The 23077-nt window shown below is 54.8% G+C and overlaps 1 protein-coding gene across 2 annotated transcripts in view; it reads left to right on the top strand.

Moving 5' to 3' along the window:
- LOC121468530 (polyunsaturated fatty acid lipoxygenase ALOX15B-like) overlaps window positions 1-23077 on the top strand; it is a 76160-nt gene that overhangs the window by 19307 nt on the left and 33776 nt on the right. The window contains exons 9-15 of one of the 2 annotated variants that reach the window (XM_072920605.1): window positions 5944-6147; window positions 7919-8005; window positions 9914-10083; window positions 11143-11264; window positions 12401-12501; window positions 13305-13475; window positions 14845-16449. In XM_072920605.1, the coding sequence (XP_072776706.1) occupies window positions 5944-6147; window positions 7919-8005; window positions 9914-10083; window positions 11143-11264; window positions 12401-12501; window positions 13305-13475; window positions 14845-15024 (1035 nt within the window). In that variant the 3' untranslated portion in view covers window positions 15025-16449. Of the gene's footprint in view, window positions 1-5943; window positions 6148-7918; window positions 8006-9913; window positions 10084-11142; window positions 11265-12400; window positions 12502-13304; window positions 13476-14844; window positions 16450-23077 lie in introns of those variants that run through there. The other variant, XM_072920604.1, reaches the window with a different exon arrangement.

Here is a 23077-nt window from a genome sequence, read left to right as displayed (position 1 = left end):
GATTTCGGGTTTCTTTGAAGGATTTTGGGTTTCCCTGATGGATTTTGGGGTTCCCTTACCCTTTTGAGGTTCTTATTTTGGGGTTTCCTGATGGATTTTGGGTTTCCCTGATGGATTTTGGGTTCCCTGATGGATTTTGGGTTCCCTGATGGATTTTGGGGTTTCCTGATGGATTTTGGTGTTCCTGTTTTGAATTCCCTGATGGATTTCGGGGTTCCCTGATGAATTTTGGGGTCCCCTGACAGATTTTGGGGTTCCCTGATGAATTTTCGGGTTCCCCTGATGGATTTTGGGTTCCCTGATGGATTTTCAGGTGCCACTTTGGGTTCCCAGCTGGATTTTTGGGTTCTTTGATGGATTTTGGTTTTCCCTGTTGGGTTTTGGGTTTCATGATGGATTTTGCTGTTCCTGTTTCGGATTCCCAGCTGGATTTTGGGGTTCCCCTAATGAATTTTGGGGTTCTCTAATGAATTTTGGGGTTCCCTGTTGGGTTTTGGGTTTCGTGATGGATTTTGGTGTTCCAATTTGGGTTTCCCAGCTGGATTTTGGGGTTTCCCAGCTGGATTTTGGGTTTCCCTAATGAATTTTGGTGTTCTCTGATGGATTTCGGGTTTCGTGATGGATTTTGGTGTTCCTGTTTGGGTTTCCCACCTGGATTTTGGGATTCTTTGATGGATTTTGGGGTTCTTTGATGGATTTTGGGATTTTCCAGCTGAATTTTGGGTTCCCCTGATGAATTTTTGGTGTCCCCAGCTGTCCCAGGAGCCGGGCCCCTCTGTGCCGCTCTTGGTGCCGCAGGACCCGCCCTGGCTCTGGGCCCTGGCCACACCGGGGCTGCCCTTGGCCTTTGGGGTTCCCCGGTGGATTTTGGGGTTCCCCGGTGGATTTTGGGGTTCCCTGGTGGATTTTGGGTTTCCCTAATGAATTTTGGGGTTCCCCGGTGGATTTTGGGGTTCCCTGATGGATTTTGGAGTTCCCTGATGGATTTTGGAGTTCCTGTTTGGGGTTCCCAGCTGCATTTTGGGGTTCCCAGCTGGATTTTGGGGTTCTTTGATGGATTTCAGCTTTCCCTAATGAATTTTGGGGTTCCCTGATGGATTTTGGGGTTCCTGTTTGGGGTGCCCTGATGGATTTTGGGTTCCCTGATGGATTTCGTGTTTCCCTGATAAATTTCGGGATTCCCTAATGAATTTTGGGGTTCTGTTTGGGGTTCCCAGCTGGATTTTGGGGTTCTTTGATGGATTTTGGGGTTCCCTGTTGGGTTTGGAGTTCCCTGTTGGGTTTTGGGTTCCCTGATGGATTTTGCTGTTCCTGTTTGGGGTTTCCCTGATGGATTTTGGGGTCCCCTAACGAATTTTGGGGTGTCCCCAGCTATCCCAGGAGCCGGGCCCCTCCGTGCCCCTCTTCGTGCCGCAGGACCCGCCCTGGCTCTGGGCCCTGGCCAAGGCCGGGGGTTCCCCGGTGGATTTTGGGGTTCCTGTTTGGGGTTCCCTGATGGATTTTGGGGTTCCCTGATGGATTTTGGGTTCCCTGATGGATTTTGGGGTTCCTGTTTGGGGTTCACTGATGGGTTTGGTGTTCCCTGATGGATTTTGGGTTCCCTGATGGATTTTGGGGTTCCTGTTTGGGGTTCACTGATGGGTTTGGTGTTCCCTGATGGATTTTGGGGTTCCCTGATGGATTTTGGGGTTCCCTGATGGATTTTGAGTTTCCTGTTTGGGTTTCCCAGCTGGATTTTGGGGTTCCCTGATGAATTTCGGGGTTCCCTAATGGATTTTGGTGTTCCTGTTTGGGGTGCCCTGATGGATTTTGGGGTTCCCCTGATGAATTTTGGGGTCCGTGTGGCAATTTTTGAGATGCCAGTTTGGGGTTCCCTGTTGGGTTTTGGGTTTCCTGATGGATTTTGGGGTTCCTGTTTGGGGTTCCCCTGAACCTTTTTGGGGTTCCCCTGATGGATTTTGTGGTTCCCCTGGTGGATTTTGGGGTTCTTTGATGGATTTTGGGGTTTTCCAGCTGCATTTTGGGGTTCCCTGATGGATTTGGTGTTCCCTGATGGATTTCGGGTTTCTTTGAAGGATTTTGGGTTTCCCTGATGGATTTTGGGGTCCGTGTGCCAGTTTTTGAGGTGCCAGTTTGGAGTTCCCTGATGGATTTTGGGTTCCCTGTTGGGTTTGGGTTCCCTGATGGATTTTGTGTTTCCTGATGGATTTGGGGGTTCCTGTTTGGGGTTTCCCTGATGGATTTTGGGGTCCCCTGATGGATTTTGGGGTGTCCCCCAGCTGTCCCAGGAGCCGGGCCCCTCCGTGCCCCTCTTCGTGCCGCAGGACCCGCCCTGGCTCTGGGCCCTGGCCAAGGCCGGGGGTTCCCTGATGGATTTTGGGGTTCCCCGGTGGATTTTGGGGTCCCCTGATGGATTTTGGGGTTCCCCTGATGGATTTTGGGTTCCCCAAAGGATTTTGGGGTACCAGTTTGGAGTTCCGTGATGGATTTTGGGTTTCCCAAGTGGATTTTGGGTTCCCTGATGGATTTTGGTGTTCTCTGATGGATTTTGGGTTTTGTGATGGATTTTGGTGTTCCTGTTTGGGTTTCCCAGCTGGATTTCGGGATTCTTTGATGGATTTTGGGTTTTCCCACCTGGATTTTGGGGTCCCCTAACGGATTTTGGGGTTCCCCTGATGGATTTTGGGTTTCTTTCATGGATTTTGGGGTTTTCCAGCTGCATTTCGGGATGCCTGAATGAACTTTGGGTTCCTTGATGGATTTTGGGGTTCCCTGTTGGGTTTTGGGTTCCCTGATGGATTTTGGTGTTCCAGTTTGGGTTTCCCCATCTGGATTTTGGGGTTCTTTGATGGATTTTGGGGTTCCCTGGTGGATTTTGGGTTTTCTGATGAATTTTGGTCTTCCTGTTTGGTGTTCCCTGTTGGGTTTGGGTTTCCTGATGGATTTTGGTGTTCCTATTTGGGTTTCCCAGCTGGATTTTGGGTTTCTTTGATGGATTTCGGGGTTCTTTGATGCATTTTGGGATTTTCCAGCTGAATTTTGGGGTCCCCTAACGTATTTTTGGTGTCCCCAGCTGTCCCAGGAGCCGGGCCCCTCCGTGCCCCTCTTCGTGCCGCAGGACCCGCCCTGGCTCTGGGCTCTGGCCAAGGCCGGGGGTTCCCCGGTGGATTTTGGGGTTCCCCGGTGGATTTTGGGGTTCCCTGATGGATTTTGGGTTTCCCTGATGGATTTTGGGGTCCCCTGATGGATTTTTGGGTCTGTGTGCCAGTTTTGGGGATGCCAGTTTTGGGTTTTGTGATGGATTTTGGGGTTCCAGTTTGGGTTTCCCAGCTGGATTTTGGGGTTCTTTGATGGATTTTGACATTCCCATGATGTATTTTGGGGTTCTTTGATGGATTTTGGGGTTTTCCAGCTGCATTTTGGGTTTCCCTGTTGGGTTTTGGGTTCTTTGATGGATTTTGAGGTTCCAGTTTTGGGTTTTGTGATGGATTTGGGTGTTCCTGTTTGGGGTTCCCTTGATGGATTTTGGGGCTCCTGTTTGGGGTTCCCCTGACCCTTTTTGGGGTTCCCCTTATGGATTTTGGGTTCCCTGATGGATTTTGGGGCTGTCCAGCTACATTTTGGGGTTTTCCAGCTGCATTTTGAGGTGACTGAATGGATTTTGGAGTTCCCTGTTGGGTTTTGGGTTCCCTGTTGGGTTTTGGGTTTCGTGATGGATTTTGCTGTTCCTGTTTGGGTTTCCCACCTGGATTTTGGGGTCCCCTAACGGATTTTGGGGTGTCCCCAGCTATCCCAGGAGCCGGGCCCCTCCGTGCCGCTCTTCGTGCCGCAGGACCCGCCCTGGCTCTGGGCCCTGGCCAAGGCCGGGGGTTCCCCGGTGGATTTTGGGGTTCCCTGATGGATTTTGGGGTTCCCTGGTGGATTTTGGGGTTCCCCAATGGGTTTTGGGGTTCATGTGCCAGTTTTTGAGGTTCCTGTTTGGGGTTCCGTGATGGGTTTGGAGTTCCCTGTTGGGTTTTGGGTTTCCTGATGGATTTTCGGGTTCCTGTTTGGGGTTCCCAGCTGGATTTTGGGGTTCTTTGATGGATTTTGACATTCCCATGATGGATTTCGGGGTTCTTTTATGGATTTTGGGGTTTTCCAGCTGCATTTTGGGTTTCCCTGATGGATTTTGGTGTTCCCTGTTGGGTTTTGGGTTTCGTGATGGATTTTGGAGTTCCTGTTTTGAGTTCCCTGATTGATTTCGGGTTTCGTGTTGGATTTTGGTGTTCCTGTTTGGGTTTCCCACCTGGATTTTGGGTTTCTTTGATGGATTTTGGGTTCTCCTAATGAATTTTGGGGTCCCCTAATGAATTTTGAGGTCCCCTAACGGATTTTGGGGTGTCCCCAGCTGTCCCAGGAGCCGGGCCCCTCCGTGCCCCTCTTCGTGCCGCAGGACCCGCCCTGGCTCTGGGCCCTGGCCAAGGTCGGGGGTTCCCTGATGGATTTTGGGGTTCCCCGGTGGATTTTGGGGTCCCCTAACGGATTTTGGGGTTCCTGTTTGGGGTTCCCTAATGAGTTTTGTGGTTCCAGTTTGATGTTCCCTGATGGATTTTGGGTTGCCAGCTAGATTTTGGGGTTCTTTGATGGATTTTGGGGTTTTCCAGCTGCATTTTGGGTCCCTGATGGATTTTGGTGTTCCTGTTTGGTGTTCCCTGATGGATTTTGGGGTTCCCTGATGGATTTTGGGGTTCCCAGCTGGACTTTGGTGTTCCCTGTTGGATTTTGGGTTTCCTGATGGATTTTGGTGTTCCAGTTTGGGGTTCCCACCTGGATTTTTGGTTTCTTTGATGGATTTTGGGGTTCTTTGATGGATTTTGGGGTTCTTTGATGGATTTTGGGTTCCCCTAATGAATTTTGGGGTTCCCTAACGGATTTTGGGGTGTCCCCAGCTGTCCCAGGAGCCGGGCCCCTCCGTGCCCCTCTTCGTGCCGCAGGACCCGCCCTGGCTCTGGGCCCTGGCCAAGGCCGGGGGTTCCCTGATGGATTTTGGGGTCCCATTACCCTTTTGAGGTTCCTATTTGGGGGTTTCTCTAATGGATTTTGGGGTTCCCAGCTGGATTTTGGGTTTCCTGTTTGGGATTCCCTAATGAATTTTGGGTTCCCTAATGAATTTTGGGTTCCCTAATGAATTTTGGGGTTCCCAGCTGGATTTTGGAGTTCCTGTTTTGAGTTCCCTGATGGATTTCGGGTTTCTTTGAAGGATTTTGGGTTTCCTGATGGATTTTGGTGTTCCTGTTTGGGGTTCCCTGATGGATTTTGGGTTTCTTTGATGAATTTTGTGGTTTTCCAGCTGCATTTTGGGGTGCCCGAATGGATTTTGGGGTTCCCTGATGGATTCTGAGGTGCCAGTTTGGGGTTCACTGATGGGTTTGGAGTTCCCTGTTGGGTTTTGGTGTTCCCTGATGGATTTTGCTGTTCCTGTTTGGGTTTCCCAGCTGGATTTTGGGTTTCTTTGATGGATTTTGGGGTTCTTTGATGAATTTTGGGTTTCCCACCTGGATTTTGGGGTTCCCTAACAGATTTTTGGTGTCCCCAGCTATCCCAGGAGCCGGGCCCCTCCGCTCCCCTCTTCGTGCCGCAGGACCCGCCCTGGCTCTGGGCCCTGGCCAAGGCCGGGGGTTCCCCGGTGGATTTCGGGGTTCCTGTTTGGGGTTCCCCTGATGGATTTTGGGTTCCCTGTTGGGTTTTGGGTTTCGTGATGGATTTTGGTGTTCCAGTTTGGGTTTCCCACCTGGATTTTGGGGTTCTTTGATGGATTTCGGGTTCCCTAATGAATTTTGGGTTCCCTGATGGATTTTGGGGTTCCTGATGGATCTGGGGGTTCCTGTTTGGGGTTTCCCACCTGGATTTCGGGTTCCCCAGCTGAATTTTGGGTTCCCCTGATGAATTTTTGTCCCCCAGCTGTCGCAGGAGCCGGGCCCCTCCGCTCCCCTCTTCGTGCCGCAGGACCCGCCCTGGCTCTGGGCCCTGGCCAAGGTTTGGGTTCGCAGCGCCGAGTTCCAGGTGCACGAGGCCCTGACGCACCTGCTGCGCTCGCACCTGCTGGGAGAGGTGTTCGCCCTGGCCACGCTGCGCCGCCTGCCCCCGCAGCACCCCCTCTTCAAGGTGAGACCCTGAAAAGTCCTAAATTGTGAAAAAATCCTGTCTGGAAAAACTAAACCACAAAAAAATCCTGTCCGGAAATCCCAAATTGCAAAAAAATGCTGTCCGGAAAACCTAAATTGCAAAAAAATCCCACCCACAAAAGCCAAACTGCAAAAAAAATCCCCCTAAATTGCAAAAAAATCCCGCCCAGTAAACCAAAACCGCAAAAAAATCCTGCCCTGAAACCCCAAATTGGAAAAAAATCCCAGCCGAAAATCCCAAACCCAAAAAAAATCCTGTCCGGAAAACCTAAACCACAAAAGAATCCTGCCCAGAAATCCCAAATCCCAAAAAAATCCTACCCCAAAATCCCATATCGTAAAAAAAATCCTGCCCAGAAAACCCAAATTGCAAAAAAAAGCCCCGAAATTGCAAAAGAATCCCACCCGGAAATCACAAAGCACAAAAAAATCCCGCCCTGAAAACCCAAACCACAAAAAAAACCCACCCGGAAAAGCCAAACTGCAAAAAAAACCCCCCAAATTGCAAAAAAATCCCGCCCTGAAATCCCAAATCGCAAAAAAATCCCAGCCCAAAATCCCAAACTCCAAAAAAATCCTAAATTGCAAAAAAATCCTGCCTGGAAATTACAAACTGCAAAAAAATCCCAGCCCGAAATCCCAAACCTCCCAAAAAAATCCAAAATTGCAAAAAAATCCTGCCCAGGAACCCAAACCCCAGAAAAATCTCAGCGCAGCAATCCCAAACCCCAAAAAAATCCCAAATTGCAAAAAAATCCCAGCCCACATCCCAAACCCCAAAAAATCCCAAACCCCAAAAAATCCCGGTGCCCCCCAAGTCCCGGTGCCCCACACCCGGTTCCTGGTGCCCCCTGTGCCCCCCAAGTCCCGGTGCCCCCCAGCTGCTGGTGCCCCACACCCGGTTCCTGGTGCCCCCCATGTCCCGGTGCCCCCCAAGTCCCCGTGCCCCCTGTCTCACCCTGTGCCCCCCATGTCCCGGTGCCCCCCAGCTGCTGGTGCCCCACACCCAGTCCTGGTGCCCCACACTGTGCCCCCCTCACCCCGTGCCCCCCAAATCCCGGTGCCCCCCATCTCACCCGATGCCCCACAAGTCCCGGTGTCCCCCATGTCCTGGTGCCCCCCAAGTCCCGGTGCCCCACACCCGGTCCCGGTGCCCCCCAAGTCCCGGTGCCCCCCGTGCCCCACACCCGGTCCCAGTGCTCCACATGCTGCCCCCCATGCCCCCCAAGTCCCGGTGCCCCCCATCTCACCCGGTGCCCCCCATGGTGCCCCCCATGTGCGGTGCCCCCCATGTCCTGGTGCCCCACACCCATTCCCGGTGCCCCCCAAGTCCCGGTGCCCCCCAAGTCCCAGTGCCCCACATGGTACCCCCCATGTCCCGGTGCCCCCTGTCTCACCCCATGTCCCCCGGTGCTCCCCAAGTCCCAGTGCCCCCCAAGTCCCAGTGCCCCACATGCCCCCTGTCTCACCCGGTGCCCCCAAGTCCCGGTGCCCCCCATGTCCCCGCGCCCCCAATGTTCCAGTGCCCCCCAAGTCCCAGTGCCCCCCCAAGTCCCGGTGCCCCCCGTGCCCCCCATCTCACCCGGTGCCCCCCCGGTGCCCCCCAGCTGCTGGTGCCCCACACCCGGTTTCCTGTGCCCCCCAAGTCCCAGTGCCCCCCAAGTCCCGGTGCCCCCCATGCCCCCCATGCCCCACAGGAGCTGGTGCCCCCCATGCCCCCATCTCACCTGGTGCCCCCCGGTGCCCCCCAGCTGCTGGTGCCCCACACGCGGTTCACGGTGCAGATCGGGGCCCTCGCGCGGCGCTTCCTCCTGAACCCCGGGGGGGTCTTCGACCGGGTACGGATTGGGGGGAAATCCCGGGATTTTGGGAAAAAATGTTGGGATTTTGGGTCAAAATTCCGGGATTTTGGGTAAAAATTATGGGATTTGGGGTGGGAATTCCGGGATTTTGGGTGGAAATTTTGGGATTTTGGGTAAAAATTATGGGATTTTGCGCGGAAATTCCGGGATTTTGGGTGGAAATTCCGGGATTTTGGGTGGAAATTTTGGGATTTTGGGAGGAAATTTTGGAATTTTGGGTGGAAATTCCGGGATATTCGGAGGAAATTCCGGGATTTGGGGTGGAAATTCCGGGATATTGGGTGGAAATTTTGGGATTTTGGGGGGAAATCCCGGGATTTTGGGTAAAAATTATGGGATTTTGGGTGGAAATTCTGGGATTTGGGGTGGAAATTCCGGGATTTTGGGTGCAAATCCCGGGATTTTGGGTAAAAATTATGGGATTTTGGGTAACAATTATGGGATTTTGGGTGGAAATCCCAGGATTTTGGGTGGAAATTCTGGGATTTTGGGTAAAAATTATGGGATTTTGGGTGGAAATTATGGGATTTTGGGTAAAAATTATGGGATTTTGGGGGCAAATTCCAGGATTTTGGGTAAAAATTATGGGGTTTTGGGTGTAAATCCCGGGATTTTGGGTACAAATTATGGGATTTTGGGTGGAAATTATGGGATTTCGGGTGGAAATTCCGGGATTTTGGGTAAAAATTACGGGATTTTGGGTGGAAATCCCGGGATTTCGGGTGGAAATTCTGGGATTTTGGGTGGAAATTCCGGGATTTTGGGTGGAAATTTTGGGATTTTGGGTGGAAATTCTGGGATTTTTGGTGTAAATTTTGGGATATTGGGTGGAAATTTTGGGATTTTGGGTGGAAATTCCGGGATTTTGGGTGGAAATTCCGGGATTTTGGGTGGAAATTTTGCGATTTTGGGTGGAAATTCCGGGATTTTGGGTGAATTTGGGCTGGAATTTCGGGACCGGGGGTGGCACTGCCGTGTCCCCTCGATGTCCCCTCGATGTCCCCTCAGTGTCCCCAATGTCCCCGATGTCCCCAGGTGGTGGCGCTGGGCCGGCGGGGGCTGCTGGGGCGGGATTTGGGTTGGAATTGCGGGATTTTGGGTGGAAATTCCGGGATTTGGGCGGGAATTTCGGGACCGGGGGTGGCACTGCCGTGTCCCCTCGATGTCCCCTCGATGTCCCCAATGTCCCCTCGCTGTCCCCGGGTCCTCTCAGGGGCTGCTGGGGCGGGATTTGGGTGGAAATATTTGGATTTTGGGTGTAAATTTTGGGATTTTGGGTGTAAATTCCGGGATTTTGGGTGAATTTAGGCTGGAATTTCGGGACCGGGGGTGGCACTGCCGTGTCCCCTCGATGTCCCCTCAGTGTCCCCAGTGTCCCCTCGCTGTCCCCGGGTCCTGTCAGGCGCTGCTGGGGCGGGATTTGGGTGGAAATTCCGGGATTTTGGGTGTAAATTTTGGGATTTTGGGCGGATTTTAGCCAGAATTTCGGGACGGGGGGTGGCACTGCCGTGTCCCCTCGATGTCCCCTCGATGTCCCCTCGGTGTCCCCGATGTCCCCAGGCGGTGGCGCTGGGCCGGCGGGGGCTGTTGGGGCAGGATTTGGGTGTAAATTCCAGGATTTTGGGTGGATTTTAGCCGGAATTTCGGGGCCGGGGGTGGCACTGCCGTGTCCCCTCGATGTCCCCTCAGTGTCCCCAATGTCCCCTCGCTGTCCCCGGGTCCTGTCAGGGGGTGCTGGGGCGGGATTTGGGTGGAAATTTTGGGATTTTGGGTGTAAATTCCGGGATTTTGGGTGGATTTGGGCCGGAATTTCGGGACCGGGGGTGGCACTGCCGTGTCCCCGCGATGCCCCCTCAGTGTCCCCAATGTCCCCAATGTCCCCAGGCGGTGGCGCTGGGCCGGCGGGGGCTGCTGGCGCTGGTGGCGCGGGGGCTGCGGGCGCTGCGCTGGCGCTCGCTGGTGCTGCCGCGGGACCTGCGACACCGCGGGGTGGCGGCCACCAAGTGCCACCACTTCGGCTGCGACGCCACCAAGGTGTGGCGGGCCATCCGCAGGTGGGGACACCCCCCCGTGCCACCCGATGTCCCCTCGGTGTCCCCTAAATGTCCCCCTCGATGTCCCCTCAGTGTCCCCTCAGTGTCACCCTCAGTGTCCCCTCAGTGTCCCCTCAGTGTCACCCTCAGTGTCCCCTCAATGTCCCACCTCAATGTCCCCTCTGTGTCCCCTCAGTGTCCCCTCTGTGTCACCCTCAATGTCCCCTCAGTGTCACCCTCAGTGTCCCCTCAGTGTCCCCTCAGTGCCACCTCAATGTCCCCTCAGTGCCACCACCAGTGTCCCCTCAATGTCCCCTCAGTGTCCCCTCAATGTCCCCTCATTGTCCCCTCATTGTCACCTCAGTGTCCCCTCAGTGTCCCCTAAATGTCCCCCTCAGTGTCCCCTCAATGTCCCCTCAGTGTCGCCTCAGTGTCACCTTCAATGTCCCCTCAATGCCACCCTGAATGTCCCCTCAGTGTCCCCCTCAGTGCCACCTCAGTGCCACCTCAGTGTCACCTCAGTGTCCCACTCAATGTCCCCAATGTCCCCACTGTCCCCAGGTTTGTCACGGCGCTGCTGTCCCCAATGTCCCCGTTAATGTCCCCATTGATGTCCCCAATGTACCCATTCATGTCCCCAGTGTCCCCAATGTCCCAAATATCCCCAAATGTCCCCAATGTCCCCATTGATGTCCCCAATGTCCCCATTAATGTCCCCAATGTCCCCGTTAATGTCCCCATTGCTGTCCCCAGGTTTGTCACCTCTCTGCTGTCCCCACTGTCCCCATTGATGTCCCCAATGTCCCCAATGTCCCCAGTGTCCCCAATGTCCCCGTTAATGTCCCCATTGCTGTCCCCAGGTTTGTCAGGGCGCTGCTGTCCCTCTGTGTCCCCGTTAATGTCCCCATTGATGTCCCCACTGTCCCCAGGTTTGTCACCTCGCTGCTGTCCCTCTGTGACCCGTTAATGTCCCCGTTAATGTCCCCGTTAATGTCCCCGTTAATGTCCCCACTGCTGTCCCCAGGTTTGTCACCGCGCTGCTGTCCCCAATGTCCCCATTGATGTCCCCACTGTCCCCAGGTTTGTGGCGGCGCTGCTGTCCCTGTACTACCCAGCGGATGGCGCTGTGGCTCAGGACTCGGAGCTCCAGGAGTGGGTCCGGGAGATCTTCCGCAGAGCGTTCCTGGGCCGGCCGAGATCCGGTGGGCACGGGGGGCACGGGGGGGGGGACAGGTGGGCTCAGGTGGGTTCAGGTGGGCACAGGTGGGCACAGGTTGGGTCAGTTGGGGTTTAAGTGGGGTTCAGGTGGGCTCAGGTGGGCATAGACCTCCCCCGAGGTGGGCACAGGTGGGCTCAGGTGGATTCAGGTGGGCTCAGGTGTGCTCAGACCCCCTCCAGGTGGGCACAGGTGGGCTCAGACAGGCTCAGGTGGGCTCAGGTGACCCCTCGAGTGGGCTCAGGTGGGCACAGGTGACCCCTACAGTGGGCTCAGGTGGGCACAGATGGGCACAGGTGAGCACAGGTGACCCCCCAGGTGGGCACAGGTGGGCTCAGACCCCCCCCAGGTGGGTACAGGTGACCCCTCAGGTGGGTACAGGTGGGCACAGGTGGGCACAGGTGACCCCTCAGGTGGGCACAGGTGAGGTTCAGGTGACCCCTCAGGTGGGGCACAGGTGAGATTGGGGGCACACAGGTGGGCTCAGGTGGGCATAGAGGGGGCGCAGGTGACCGCCAGATGGGTACAGGTCACCCCTCAGGTGGGTTCCGGTGGGTTCAGGTGGGCACAGGTAGGCTCAGACCCCCGCCCTCCAGGTGGGCACAGGTGACCCCTCAGGTGGGCACAGGTTGGGTCAGGTGGGCTCAGGTGAGGTTCGGATGGGCACAGGTGGGCACAGGTGAGATTGGGGGCACACAGGTGGGCACAGGTAGGCACAAAGGGGGGCACAGGTGGCTTCAGGTGACCCCTCAGGTGGGCTCAGGTGGGGTCAGACCCCCTCCAGGTGGCCTCAGGTAACCCCTCAAGTGGGCTCAGTTGGGCACAGGTGAGGCTCAGGTGACCCCTCAGGTGGGCACAGGTGAGATTGGGGGCACACAGGTGGGCTCAGGTGGGCATAGAGGGGGCGCAGGTGACCCCCAGATGGGTACAGGTCACCCCTCAGGTGGGTTCCGGTGGGTTCAGGTGGGCACAGATGGGCACAGGTGAGCACAGGTGACCCCCCAGGTGGGCACAGGTGAGGTTCACAGGTGGGGCACACAGGTGGGTTCAGGTGGGCACAGGTGGGCACAGGTGACCCCAGCTGACCCCAGTGACCCCTGACCCCTGCCCCTGCCGTGCCAGGTGTGCCCTCCCGTCTGGAGACACGTCGTGACCTCGTGACCTTTGTCACCGCGGTCATCTTCAACTGCTCCGCACTGCACGCGGCCACCAACAGCGGCCAGGTGAGTGACCTCTGACCCTGAGTGACCACTGAGTGACCTCTGAGTGACCACTGAGTGACCACTGAGTGACTACTGACCAGTGACCCTGAGTGACCACTGCCCCCTGAGTGACCAATGAGTGACCACTGACTGACCACTGACTGACCACTGAGTGACCACTGAGTGACCTTTGTCACCGCGGTCATCTTCAACTGCTCCGCGCTGCACGCGGCCACCAACAGCGGCCAGGTGAGTGACCTCTGACCCCTGAGTGACCACTGAGTGACCACTGACCAATGATTGACCCCTGAGTGACCTCTGAGTGACTAGTGACTGACCACTGACCCCTGAGTGACCACTGAGTGACCACTGAGTGACCAATGAGTGACCACTGAGTGACCAATGAGTGACCAATGAGTGACCACTGACCACTGAGTGACCTCTGAGTGACCCTGAGTGACCTCTGAGTGACCAATGAGTGACCACTGAGTGACCACTGACTGACCAATGACCTCTGACTGACCCCTGAGTGACCACTGAGTGACCCTGAGTGACCACTGAGTGACCCTGAGTGACCACTGACCAGTGAGTGACCACTGACCGCTGAGTGAAAACTGAGTCACCCTGAGTGACCAATGAGTGACCACATTTTTGGGATCTTTCTCCCCCATTTTCGGGGTTTCTCCCCCATTTTTGGGGTCTCTCTCTGACATTTTTGGGGTCTCTCTCTGACATTTTTGGGGTCTCTTTTTGGGGTCTCTCTCTGACATTTTTGGGGTCCCTCTCTGACATTTTGGGGTCTCTCTCCCCCGTTTCCGTCGCAGTTTGAGCTCTCGGCGTTCCCCCCAAACGCTCCGGCCGCCATGCGGGAACCACCACCGACGTCCAAGGCGGCGCTGTCGGAGCAGGAATTCCTGGCGGCGCTGCCGGCCATGAACACCACGGCCACGGTGCTGGCGGTGCTGTGGGTGCTGAGGAACGAGCCCATGGACATGGTGAGACCCCCACCCAAATTAACCCATCCCCCTGGGACCCCTCCCCAAAATAACCCACCCAAACCCAACCAAAACCCACCCAAACCCACCCAAAACCAACCCAAAATCAACCCAACCCAACCCAACCCAACCCAACCCCGGCGGTGCTGTGGGTGCTGAGGAACGAGCCCATGGACATGGTGAGACCCCCACCCAAAATATCCCATCCCCCTGGGACCCCTCCCCAAAATAACCCACCCAAACCCACCCAAACCCACCCAAAACCCACCCAAAACCAACCCAAAACCAACCTAAACCAACCCAACCCAACCCAACCCCGGCGGTGCTCTGGGTGCTGAGGAACGAGCCCATGGACATGGTGAGACCCCCACCCAAAATATCCCACCCCCCTGGGACCCCCACCCAAAATATCCCACCCAAACCCACCCAAAACCAACCTAAACCCACCCAAAACCAACCTAAACCAACCTAAACCAACCCAACCCAACCCCGGCGGTGCTCTGGGTGCTGAGGAACGAGCCCATGGACATGGTGAGACCCCCACCCAAATTAACCCATCCCCCGGGGACCCCTCCCCAAAATAACCCACCCAAACCCACCCAAAACCAACCCAAATCTAACCTAAACCCACCCAAACCCAACGAAAACCAACCAAAACCAACCTAAGCCAACCCAACCCAACCCAACCCAACCCCGGCGGTGCTGTGGGTGCTGAGGAACGAGCCCATGGACATGGTGAGACCCCCACCCAAAATATCCCACCCAAACCCACCCAAATCCAACCCAAAACCCACCCAAACCCCCCCAAAATCAACCTAAACCAACCTAAACTCAACCCAACCCAACCCAACCCAACCAACCCAACCCAACCCCGGCGGTGCTGTGGGTGCTGAGGAACGAGCCCATGGACATGGTGAGACCCCCACCCAAATTAACCCACCCAAAACCAACCTAAACCCACCCAAAACCAACCCAAAACCAACCAAAACCAACGCAAAACCAACCTAAACCAACCTAAACTCAACCCAACCCAACCCAACCCAACCCAAGCCCGGCGGTGCTGTGGGTGCTGAGGAACGAGCCCATGGACATGGTGAGACCCCCACCCAAAATAACCCACCCAAACCCACCCAAAACCAACCCAAACCCACCCAAAACCAACCCAAAACCCACCCAAAATCAACCTAAACCAACCTAAACTCAACCCAACCCAACCAACCCAACCCAACCCAACCAACCCAACCCAACCCAACCCAACCCAACCCAACCCAACCCAACCCAACCCAACCCAACCCCCAGTCCCTCCCAGTCCCTCCCAGTCCCTCCCAGTCCCTCCCAGTCCCCCCAGTGATCCCAGTTCCTCCCGCAGCGCCCCCTGGGGCACTACCCCGAGCGGCAGTTCACCGAGAGCGCCCCCCGGCGGCTGATCCGGCGCTTCCGGCGCCGCCTGCGCCGAATCTCCCGCCAGATCCGCGCCCGGAACGCGGCAATGGAGCGGCCCTACCCCTACCTGGACCCCGAGAACATCGAGAACAGCGTGGCCATCTGAGGGACCCCGAAATCACCCTGAAATCACCCCAAAATATCCCAAAAATAACACAAAATATCCCAAAAATAACCCAAAATATCCCAAAAATGACCCAAAATTATCCCAAAAACATCCCAAAATGCCCCAAATGCCCCTACCTGGACCCCGAGAACATCGAGAACAGCGTGGCCATCTGAGGGACCCCGAAATCACCCCAAAATATCCCAAAATAGCCCAAAAATATCCCAAAAATAACCCAGAATATCCAAAATATCCCAAAATATCCCAAAAATTACCCAAAATATGCCAAAATGCCCCAAAATGCCCCTACCAGGACCCCGAGAATATCGAGAACAGCGTGGCCATCTGAGAGACCCCGAAATCACCCCAAAATATCCCAAAAATATCCAAAAATAACCCAAAATATCCCAAAATATCCAAAAAATAGCCGAAAAATTACTCAAAATATGCCAAAATTCCCCAAAATGCCCCAAAATACCCCAAAATGTCCCTACCTGGACCCCAAGAACATCGAGAACAGCGTGGCCATCTGAGGGACCCCGAAATCACCCCAAAATATCCCAAAAATAACCCAAAATATCCAAAATTATCCCCAGAACATCCCAAAATAGCCCAAAACACCCCAAAAATGTCCAAAACACCCCGAAATAACCCAAAAACCCCCAAACACCCCAAAAATATCCCAAGAAAATTCCAAAATATCCCAAAAATATCCCAAAATATCCCAAAATATCCCAAAAATAACCCAAAATATCCCAAAATATCCCAAAATATCCAAAAATAACCCAAAATAACCCAAAAATATCCCAAAATACCCCAAAATTACCCCAAAAACATCCCAAAATACCCCAAAATGCCCCTACCTGGACCCCGAGAACATCGAGAACAGCGTGGCCATCTGAGGGACCCCAAAATCACCCCAAAATCACCCCAAAATAGCCCAAAATATCCCCAAAATAGCCCAAAATAGCCCAAAATATCCAAAAATATCCCAAAAATAACCCAAAGTATCCCAAAATATCCCAAAATACCACAAAAACACCCCAAAATACCCAAAATAACCCAAAATACCCCAAAATGCCCCTACCTGGACCCCGAGAACATCGAGAACAGCGTGGCCATCTGAGGGACCCCAAAATCACCCCAAAATAGCCCAAAACAACCCAAAATATCCCAAAATACCACAAAAACACCCAAAAATACCCTGAAATATCCCAAAAATAACCCAAAATATGCCCAAAACAGCCCAAAATACCCCAAAATTATCCCAAAATACCCCAACATTATCCCAAAATACCCAAAAATATCCCAAAATATCCCCAAACTACCCCAAAATAACCCAAAAACCCCAAAATATCCCAGAAACACCAAAATACCACAAAAACACCCCAAAATACCCGAAAATATCCCAAAATACCCCAAAAATATCCCAAAAATATCACAAAATATCCCCAAACTACCCCAAAATATCCCAAAAACCCCAAAAATATCCCAAAATATCCCAGAACACAAAAAATACCCAAAATCAGCCCAAAATCAAGACTGGGGGGGTGTCCCAGTATGGCACTGGTCTATACTGGGAGCTGTTACTGGTCTGTACTGGAGCTGTTACTGGTCTGTACTGGGAGCTGTTACTGGGCCATACTGGGAGCTGTTACTGGTCTGTACTGGGAGCTGTTACTGGTCTGTACTGGGAGCTGTTACTGGTCTGTACTGGGAGCTGTTACTGGGCCATACTGGGAGCTGTTACTGGGCCATACTGGGAGCTGTTACTGGTCTGTACTGGGAGCTGTTACTGGTCTGTACTGGGAGCTGTTACTGGTCTGTACTGGGAGCTGTTACTGGGCCATACTGGGAGCTGTTACTGGTCTGTACTGGGAGCTGTTACTGGGCCATACTGGGAGCTGTTACTGGTCTGAACTGGGAGCTGTTACTGGTTTATACTGGGAGCTGTTACTGGGCCATACTGGGAGCTGTTACTGGTCTGTACTGGGAGCTGTTACTGGTCTGTACTGGGAGCTGTTACTGGTCTGTACTGGGAGCTGTTACTGGGCCATACTGGGAGCTGTTACTGGTCTGTACTGGGAGCTGTTACTGGGCCATACTGGGAGCTGTTACTGGTCTGTACTGGGAGCTGTTACTGGTCTATACTGGGAGCTGTTACTGGGCCATACTGGGAGCTGTTACTGGTCTGTACTGGGAGCTGTTACTGGTCAGTACTGGGAGCTGTTACTGGTCAGTACTGGGAGCTGTTACTGGGCCATACTGGGAGCTGTTACTGGGCCATACTGGGAGCTGTTACTGGGCTGTACTGGGAGCTGTTACTGGTCTGTACTGGGAGCTGTTACTGGTCTATACTGGGAGCTGTTACTGGTCTGTACTGGGAGCTGTTACTGGGCCATACTGGGAGCTGTTACTGGTCTGTACTGGGAGCTGTTACTGGGCCATACTGGGAGCTGTTACTGGTTTATACTGGGAGCTGTTACTGGGCCATACTGGGAGCTGTTACTGGTCTGTACTGGGAGCTGTTACTGGTCTGTACTGGGAGCTGTTACTGGTCTGTACTGGGAGCTGTTACTGGGCCATACTGGGAGCTGTTACTGGTCCGTACTGGGAGCTGTTACTGGGCCATACTGGGAGCTGTTACTGGTCTGTACTGGGAGCTGTTACTGGTCCATACTGGGAGCTGTTACTGGTCTGAACTGGGAGCTGTTACTGGGCCATACTGGGAGCTGTTACTGGTCTGTACTGGGAGCTGTTACTGGTCTGTACTGGAGCTGTTACTGGTCTGTACTGGGAGCTGTTACTGGTCTGTACTGGGAGCTGTTACTGGGCCATACTGGGAGCTGTTACTGGTCTATACTGGGAGCTGTTACTGGTCCATACTGGGAGCTGTTACTGGTCTGTACTGGGAGCTGTTACTGGTCTATACTGGGAGCTGTTACTGGTCCATACTGGGAGCTGTTACTGGTCTGTACTGGGAGCTGTTACTGGTCTGTACTGGGAGCTGTTACTGGGCCATACTGGGAGCTGTTACTGGTCTGTACTGGGAGCTGTTACTGGCCATACTGGGAGCTGTTACTGGGCCATACTGGGAGCTGTTACTGGGCCATACTGGGAGCTGTTACTGGGCCATACTGGGAGCTGTTACTGGTCTATACTGGGAGCTGTTACTGGGCCATACTGGGAGCTGTTACTGGTCTGTACTGGGAGCTGTTACTGGTCTGTACTGGGAGCTGTTACTGGGCCATACTGGGAGCTGTTACTGGGCCATACTGGGAGCTGTTACTGGTCTGTACTGGGAGCTGTTACTGGTCTGTACTGGGAGCTGTTACTGGTCTGTACTGGGAGCTGTTACTGGTTTATACTGGGAGCTGTTACTGGGCCATACTGGGAGCTGTTACTGGTCTGTACTGGGAGCTGTTACTGGTCTGTACTGGGAGCTGTTACTGGTCTGTACTGGGAGCTGTTACTGGTTTATACTGGGAGCTGTTACTGGGCCATACTGGGAGCTGTTACTGGTCTATACTGGGAGCTGTTACTGGGCCATACTGGGAGCTGTTACTGGGCCATACTGGGAGCTGTTACTGGTCTGTACTGGGAGCTGTTACTGGGCCATACTGGGAGCTGTTACTGGTCTGTACTGGGAGCTGTTACTGGGCCATACTGGGAGCTGTTACTGGGCCATACTGGGAGCTGTTACTGGGCCATACTGGGAGCTGTTACTGGTCTGTACTGGGAGCTGTTACTGGGCCATACTGGGAGCTGTTACTGGTCTGTACTGGGAGCTGTTACTGGTCTGAACTGGGAGCTGTTACTGGTCCGTACTGGGAGCTGTTACTGGGCCATACTGGGAGCTGTTACTGGTCTGTACTGGGAGCTGTTACTGGTCTGTACTGGGAGCTGTTACTGGTCTGTACTGGGAGCTGTTACTGGGCCATACTGGGAGCTGTTACTGGTTTATACTGGGAGCTGTTACTGGTCTGTACTGGGAGCTGTTACTGGTCTGTACTGGGAGCTGTTACTGGTCTGTACTGGGAGCTGTTACTGGTCTGTACTGGGAGCTGTTACTGGTCTGTACTGGGAGCTGTTACTGGGCCATACTGGGAGCTGTTACTGGGCCATACTGGGAGCTGTTACTGGTCTGTACTGGGAGCTGTCACTGGTTTATACTGGGAGCTGTTACTGGTCTGTACTGGGAGCTGTTACTGGTCTGTACTGGGAGCTGTTACTGGTCTGTACTGGGAGCTGTTACTGGGCCATACTGGTCTGTACTGGGAGCTGTTACTGGTCTGTACTGGGAGCTGTTACTGGGCCATACTGGGAGCTGTTACTGGTCTGTACTGGGAGCTGTTACTGGTCTGTACTGGGAGCTGTTACTGGTCTATACTGGGAGCTGTTACTGGTCTGTACTGGGAGCTGTTACTGGTCTGTACTGGGAGCTGTTACTGGGCCATACTGGGAGCTGTTACTGGTCTGTACTGGGAGCTGTTACTGGTCTGTACTGGGAGCTGTTACTGGGCCATACTGGGAGCTGTTACTGGTCTGTACTGGGAGCTGTTACTGGGCCATACTGGGAGCTGTTACTGGGCCATACTGGGAGCTGTTACTGGTCTGTACTGGGAGCTGTTACTGGTCTGTACTGGGAGCTGTTACTGGTCTGTACTGGGAGCTGTTACTGGGCCATACTGGGAGCTGTTACTGGTCTGTACTGGGAGCTGTTACTGGTCTGTACTGGGAGCTGTTGCTGGTCTGTACTGGGAGCTGTTACTGGGCCATACTGGGAGCTGTTACTGGTCTGTACTGGGAGCTGTTACTGGTCTGTACTGGGAGCTGTTACTGGTCTGTACTGGGAGCTGTTACTGGTCTGTACTGGGAGCTGTTACTGGTCTGTACTGGGAGCTGTTACTGGGCCATACTGGGAGCTGTTACTGGTCTGTACTGGGAGCTGTTACTGGTCTGTACTGGGAGCTGTTACTGGTCTGTACTGGGAGCTGTTACTGGTTTATACTGGGAGCTGTTACTGGGCCATACTGGGAGCTGTTACTGGTCTGTACTGGGAGCTGTTACTGGTCCATACTGGTCTGTACTGGTCTGTACTGGTCTGTACTGGTCTGTACTGGTCTGTACTGGTCCATACTGGTGTCAATAAAGGTGTTGGTGCAGCCGTGTCTGTGTGGGATGAACTGGGATGGACTGGGATGGAACTGGGATGAACTGGGGTTAACTGGGATGGACTGGGAGGGAACTGGGATGAACTGGGATGAACTGGGATGGACTGGGATGGACTGGGATGAACTGGGCTCTAACTGGGATGAACTGGGATGAAACTGGGGTTAACTGGGAGGGAACTGGGAGGGAACTGGGATGGACTGGGATGAACTGGGATGGAACTGGGGTTAACTGGGAGGGAACTGGGATAAACTGGGGCAGGGTTCAGCCCCAGTGTCGCAACTGGGATGGAACTGGGTGTAACTGGGTGTAACTGGGAGGGAACTGGGATGGACTGGGAGGGACTGGGACAGACTGGGATGGACTGGGATGGAACTGGGATGGACTGGGATAGAACTGGGATGAGCTGGGGTTAACTGGGATGAACTGGGATGGACTGGGATGGACTGGGATGGAACTGGGATGAAACTGGGATAAACTGGGAGGGAACCGGGATGAACTGGGGTTAACTGGGAGGGACTGGGATGGACTGGGGTTAACTGGGATGGACTGGGATGAACTGGGATGGACTGGGATGAACTGGGATGAACTGGGCTGAACCGGGATGAACTGGGGTTAACTGGGAGGGAACTGGGACAAACTGGGATAAACTGGGGCAGGGTTCAGCCCCAGTGTCGCAACTGGGAGGGAACTGGGAGGGACTGGGAGGGAACTGGGAAGGAACTGGGGTGTAACTGGGTGTAACTGGGACAAACTGGGACGAACTGGGACGAACTGGGAGGGAACTGGGAGAGCCCCGACATTCCTGGGGCAGAGTGCCCCGACCGGCCGGACTGGGAGAAACTGGGACAGACTGGGAGGGACTGGGAGGGACTGGGAGGGGACTGGGACAAACTGGGAGGGGACTGGGACAAACTGGGAGGGAACTGGGAGGGAACTGGGACAAACTGGGAGTTACTGGGAGGGGACTGGGAGGGACTGGGACAAACTGGGAAGGAACTGGGATGAACTGGGGCAAACTGGGAGGGGACTGGGACAGAGTGGGTGGAACTGGGAGGGACTGGGAGAAACTGGGACAAACTGGGACTTACTGGGAGCACCGGGAGCCCAAACTGGGAGCACTGGGAGCCGTTACTGGGAGCACTGGGAGCAGCAGCGCCGAGGGACCCCCGAGGACCCCCCAGGACCGGGACCCCCCCCCCGGGACCCCCAAAATCCCCCCCGGGACCCCCAAAATCCCCCCCGGGACCCCAAAATCCCCCCGGGGACCCCAAAATCCCCCCTGGGACCCCAAAATCCCCCCCGGGACCCCCAAAATCCCCCCCGGGACCCCAAAATCCCCTCTGGGACCCCAAAATCCCCCCGGGACCCCCAAATCCCCCCGGGACCCCAAAATCCCCCCGGGACCCCCAAAATTTCCCGGGGATCCCCAAAAATTTTCCAGGGACCCCAAAATCCCACCCGGGACCCCCAAAAATCTGCCGGAGACCCCCAAAAACCCCCCCGGGACCCCCCCAAATTTCCCGGGGACCCCCAAAACCCCCAAAAAATTCCCCCCGGGGACCCCCCAAAAATCCCCTAAAACCCCCAAAAAATTCCCCAGGAACCCCCCAAAATCTCCCCAGGGATCCTCCAGGGACCCCCAAAAACCCCTGAGAGCCCCAAAAAACCCCCCGGGGACCCCCAAAACTGCCCAGGGACACCCCAAAATCCCTTAAAAACCCCCCTGGGACCCCCCAAGACTCCCTTGGGACCCCAAAAAACCCCCGGGGACCCCCAAAAACCCTGAGTGACCCCTGAGTGACCCTGAGTGACCCCTGAGTGACCCCTGACCTCTGAGTGACCCCTGAGTGACCCCTGAGTGACCCTGAGTGACCCTGAGTGACCCCTGAGTGACCCCTGAGTGACCCCTGAGTGACCCTGAGTGACCCCTGAGTGACCCTGAGTGACCCTGAGTGACCCCTGAGTGACCCCTGAGTGACCCCTGAGTGACCCTGAGTGACCCCTGAGTGACCCTGAGTGACCCCTGGTTAACCCCTGAGTGACCACTGACCCCTGAGTGACCCCTGAGTGACCTCTGGGTGACCCTGAGTGACCCCTGAGTGACCCCGAGTGACCCCTGAGTGACCCCTGAGTGACCCCTGAGTGACCCCTGACCCCTGGTTGACCCCTGACCCCAGTGTGACCCCTGCCCCGGTGTGACCCTGGCGGGTGGGGGAGGGGCGCGGTACCGGGTGGGCGTGGCCACGGGCGCGGGGTGGGGGAGGGGCACCCTGGGGGGGGTGGGGGTGACCCTGAGGGGCACCGGGGGGGAGGGGCCGCGCTGGGAGCTGGGGGGGCCCCGGGGGGGGCTGCGGCCCGGAGAGGTGAGAGCAAACTGGTTATACTGGTTTATACTGGTTTATACTGGGAATGGGACTGGGAGAGGTGAGAGCAAACTGGTTATACTGGTTTATACTGGTTTATACTGGGAATGGGACTGGGGGGGCCCCGGGGGGGGCTGCGGCCCGGAGAGGTGAGAGCAAACTGGTTATACTGGTTTATACTGGTTTATACTGGGAATGGGACTGGGAGAGGTGAGAGCAAACTGGTTATACTGGTTTATACTGGTTTATACTGGGAGGGACTGGGGGGGGCTGCGGCCAGGAGAGGTGAGAGCCAAACTGGTTATACTGGTTTATACTGGGAGGGACTGGGGGGGGCTGCGGGCCGGAGAGGTGAGAGCAAACTGGTTATACTGGTTTATACTGGGAGGGACTGGGAGAGGTGAGAGCAAACTGGTTATACTGGTTTATACTGGTTTATACTGGTTTATACTGGTTTATACTGGTTTATACTGGTTTATACTGGTTTATACTGGGAATGGGACTGGGAGAGGTGA

This window comes from Taeniopygia guttata, chromosome 32 (assembly GCF_048771995.1).
Source record: "Taeniopygia guttata chromosome 32, bTaeGut7.mat, whole genome shotgun sequence".
Lineage (NCBI taxonomy): Eukaryota > Metazoa > Chordata > Aves > Passeriformes > Estrildidae > Taeniopygia > Taeniopygia guttata.
This window is presented reverse-complemented; position numbering and strand designations above follow the sequence as displayed.